At 25.2% G+C, this 4594-nt stretch overlaps 1 protein-coding gene across 1 annotated transcript in view; it reads left to right on the top strand.

The window, feature by feature from the left end:
* Positions 1–2392: 2392 nt before the first annotated feature.
* DICPUDRAFT_150754 (uncharacterized protein) overlaps positions 2393–4594 on the top strand; it is a gene marked incomplete at both ends in the record, with an annotated part of 3077 nt that continues 875 nt past the window's right edge. Inside the window, 2 exons of the mRNA XM_003286716.1 lie at positions 2393–4399; positions 4448–4551. Coding sequence (XP_003286764.1) covers positions 2393–4399; positions 4448–4551 — 2111 coding nt within the window. The remainder of the gene's footprint in view (positions 4400–4447; positions 4552–4594) is intronic.

Raw genomic sequence — 4594 nt, 5'->3', positions numbered from 1 at the left:
TTTTTTTATTTCAATTTTTTATTTATTTATTATTTATTTATTTATTTATTATTTATTATATAGTTTTTATTTTGTTCAATTTTTTGAAAAGGTAAGAATTATAATAACACATCACATTCAATCACTCGTTCGCTCACTCACTCACACCCATAAACACACACACACACACACTCACTCACTCACACGCTCACTCACTCACACTCATAAACACATCAATCAGTACAAAATTAAACAAATGATATCATCTTGAAGAAAAAATAAAATGGATAATAAAATCGAATACCAAAAACCTATTTCTATGAGAACTTCTTGAAATAATAATTAGACTCTAATTGAGTTAATAGAATTATTGTTTTATTTATATAATCATCAGCAAAATCAAATCAAATCAAATTATATAAACAAATCACATCATCATATCATCATTTTCATAAAAAAAAAAAATTTAATCACATACACACACGCAAACACGTATACACACTCTATAACCTCTACCCACCCAATTTTTTTATCTTTTATTTTTAATTAATTAATTTTAAGTGTGTTTTGGTTTGACACGTAAAAAGCTTTGGTGCTATTTTAAAATATTCATATAATTACAATGTAAATAGCTAAGGTGCCCACTCTACCAACTTTTTAAAATAAAATAAAAATTTTCATAATAATCATCATCATCACTCTTAAAACTCTAGATTTGATTCTTAAAAAACAAAAACAAAAAAAAAAAAAGTTAAAATGTATATTGTATTTAAATATTCTCAATCTATTTTAATCACTACTTAAAATAGATTTTATTGTAATAAAATACTTAGTAAGAGTTAAAAGTATAGTATTGTTTAAAAAACCAATAAAGTAATAATAGCTAGTAATAATAGTTTTTGAGGTTATAAACCCAATTTAAACAAAACAAATTATTACTACCATTTCCCACTACCACTCTATTTATTAACTTACCACACAACCACACCCCCAAGTATTTTTTTTTTTTGTTCTAATTATTACAATATACTCCTTAAATAAATGCTGCACTACCAACTTTTGATTTTTTTTATATGTTTGTTCATGTAATTAAAATATTTAAATATAATAAAAATATTATTCATATTCAAATAAAACTATATAGGGTATAAAAAAAGACGTTGGTGGTATTTTTTTTTTTTTTGTAATTATTATTGTGTGTTTGTAGAATGGGGGTGTCATAATTAAAAAAAAATTAACACACACAAAAAACATCAAAAAAAAAACCAAGATCGATTTTATTGGTTAAAGATGTGTGTGAAATTAATAATAATAACAAAAAAAAATTTAAAAAAAAAAAAAATTTTAAAAAAAAAAAAAACAACCACAAAAATCTCCCCCCCTATTCAATTTTTTTCAATATATGTTATGCTTTCACTCACACACATATTTTTTCTATGTATTTATTAGTGTTGATTAAAATAAAAATGATAATTAAAGGAGTTGTGATTTTTTTTTATAAATATTAAAATTTAATTTAAATATTTTTTTTTGTATATTTTTTTTTTTTTTTTCTTTTTCTCCAAACTAATTAAATTTTATTATAATTTTTTTTCAAACAAATTAGGGTTCAATCTTAGTTATTTATTATAAGAAAATTTTTTATATATTTTCGAGACATCAACAATCAAAACAATAGATTTTATTTCTTTAATTTTCTTTTTTTTATCAATTAAATTCATTTAAAATTAAAATTCTTTTTTTTTTTTCTTTTTTTTTTTTTTCTATTTTAAATTTCACATCACATCACATCACATCAATCAACCAATCAATCAATAACATCAATCATTCTTTATTTATTTCATTCTCTATTTATTATTATATATAAAATTATCTATTTATAACTTTCTTATTCAATTTTATTAATTTTATAAATTTTATTTCAATAAAATTCCAACTACCACCACATCAACAACCACCAACAAAAAATAATCTGTTACTATATATAACTAGATATAATAACTATTTTTTTTCAAAATACATACATCATCATCCATTATTTCATTCATTATTTTTTAATATTATTCTTTTTTTTTAAAAAAAAAAAAAAGGGAAATATCTTTTAATTATTATTATAATGCATTTTTATAATTATATTAATACTAATTTTTAATTTTTTAATTTTTATTTTTATTTTTTTTAATTTTTTTTATTTTTAAAATCATTAAAAAAAAATCTTTTTTTTTCTTTTTTTTTTTATATTTTTTTTATTTATGTCTAAACATCGCTCCACTTAAAATTTTCTAGATATTAAATTTTTTCAAAAAAAAAAAAAAGAAATCTTTTTTTTAGAATAATCCAAAAATAATAATCAATAAGTAAAGAAACACTCTTCTTTTTTTTTTTCAAAAAAAAAAAAAAACCAAATTAAACAATGGAATCAGACTATTTATTAGATCCAGTTTATATAATTAATGATTTCGATGCAAGTCAAGTAGTGGTAGATATTAATCAAAATTCACTAAGTGAAAGTCAAGGTTTAATAACGATGAACCAAAAGACAACGGTCGATACACCATCAACTAATTTTTTTAATGAAATTTCATCACCAAGTTTAATGACACCATGTTCGCCTCCTACAATTTTAATTAATCAACAATTACAACAACAAATCAATAGTTTTAACCAATTTTCGAGTAATAATAGTACACCTATGATGTCGAATAGTAATACTACAACAACTACACCAGTTTTATCTTTTACATCAAGTACTCCAAATACGTCATCATTTTTACCAATTAAATCCCAATTAAATAGTGCAACATCAACATCACCAAATAGTACAATTACATCACCAATTATTACATCATCAACTACCGGCTCAAATCTATCATCTACACCCAATATGATCTCTCAGACATCATCATCACCATCAATATATCAAATGGGTTACCATAATCCTGAAATGTCACCACATACACACGAACACTTTTTAAAATTGCTTACACAAATTCAACAACACCAACAACAATCAATATCATTTCAACAAAATCATGAATATATTAATAATAAAAATATACAACCTTTACCTGATATTAAAAAAGATACACAATCATCACCTACAAATACAGGTCTAGTTGAAGAGATGATCCCAACTATAATCACCACTTCAATGTCAACTCCAATAATTTCACCATCACCATCCCCAACTCCAATATCAGATCAACAACAACAATTCAATAGCAATAATACTAATGGCGCAGTTGAAACAACTATTACATTGGCAATTCCCAATAAAAAGAATTCAAGAGTTATTGCATCACCACCAAATTCACCAAGAAAGCCAAGTAATAATAGAAATAATAATAGCAAAATAAAAAATAAAACCCAACAAGTTCAAATGAATATTCAGCAACAACAACAATTACAAATGCAACAAGCACAACAAGCACAGCAGGCACAGCTACAACAACAAGCACAACAGCAACAGCAACAACAACAACAACAATTACAAGCACAAACAATGACATCACCTTTATTATCATCATCATCATCCAACTCTACACCAAATTTATCACCAACTATTAATTCAAATACATTTTCAAGTTTCAGTTTAACAAATTCGTCTCCACCAACCGCTACAAACTCAACACCACCACAATCACCACCTCTTCCACCACCACCACCAATTTTAAATACTATACCCACTGTTAAAACACCACTTTCAACACTTTCACCAAATAAAATGGGACCAACCGTTTCATCAATTGTAAAACAATTATCAACTACAAAAAAATCTTTAACAACTTCAAATACCAATATTGTAAATAATCTCTCCAATTGTACAGAAAATCTTTTAACTGCCTCAACTTCAAGCGCAACCAATAGCGAAGATAAAAAATCCATTTGTTTAAATTTCTTAAATTTCTTTTTCAATGTTAATCCAACACTTACCACTCCATCTACACGTAGACCACAAATTTTGGCATTATATGTAAATAAAATACAGCAAGAGCTTAGATATAGAAGACCAAACGATATGGCAAACCTTTGCGTAGTTCTCTATGGTTATCTTTTCTCTTCGTTGGACGAACAAACTATTAAAGATTTTATTGCCAGCCACAGTTTAAATTCTTCAAGATCGAAAAAAGAAGAAAGAAGAAAGAAAAGAAAAAGAGATTTAAAACAAGAGCAACAACAACAACAACAACAATCACTTCACCAACAAGAGGATCAAGTTTCAAAAGTTGCAAATATTAATAATGTTCTATCCCCAAGAGGTCAAATTTTAAGTCATCAATTGGAGTCTAATCATCATGATTTTTTGAATGATCATTCTCAACAACAACAATCAATGCAACACTTAAACCACGCCACTGAAGTTGAAATGAGTGCTGCCGAAGAGGAAGAAGATCCACCAATTTCATTACATGACGCATTTGTAAATTGTTTAAAATCTTGCACACTTTTACCATTTATTGAATTAAAGCCAATTTCAAATTTACCACCCACCTGCGATGTTTTGCCATTTGTTGACCCAATGTATACTCTTGATGATCTTTATAAATGGGAAAATCAATTAAAGGATTTAAAGTCATCAGCTAAAAATAATCCAATAATTCAATCATCATCAATC

This window comes from Dictyostelium purpureum, assembly GCF_000190715.1.
Source record: "Dictyostelium purpureum unplaced genomic scaffold DICPUscaffold_78, whole genome shotgun sequence".
In the NCBI taxonomy this organism is placed as follows: Eukaryota; Evosea; class Eumycetozoa; order Dictyosteliales; family Dictyosteliaceae; genus Dictyostelium; species Dictyostelium purpureum.
This window is presented reverse-complemented; position numbering and strand designations above follow the sequence as displayed.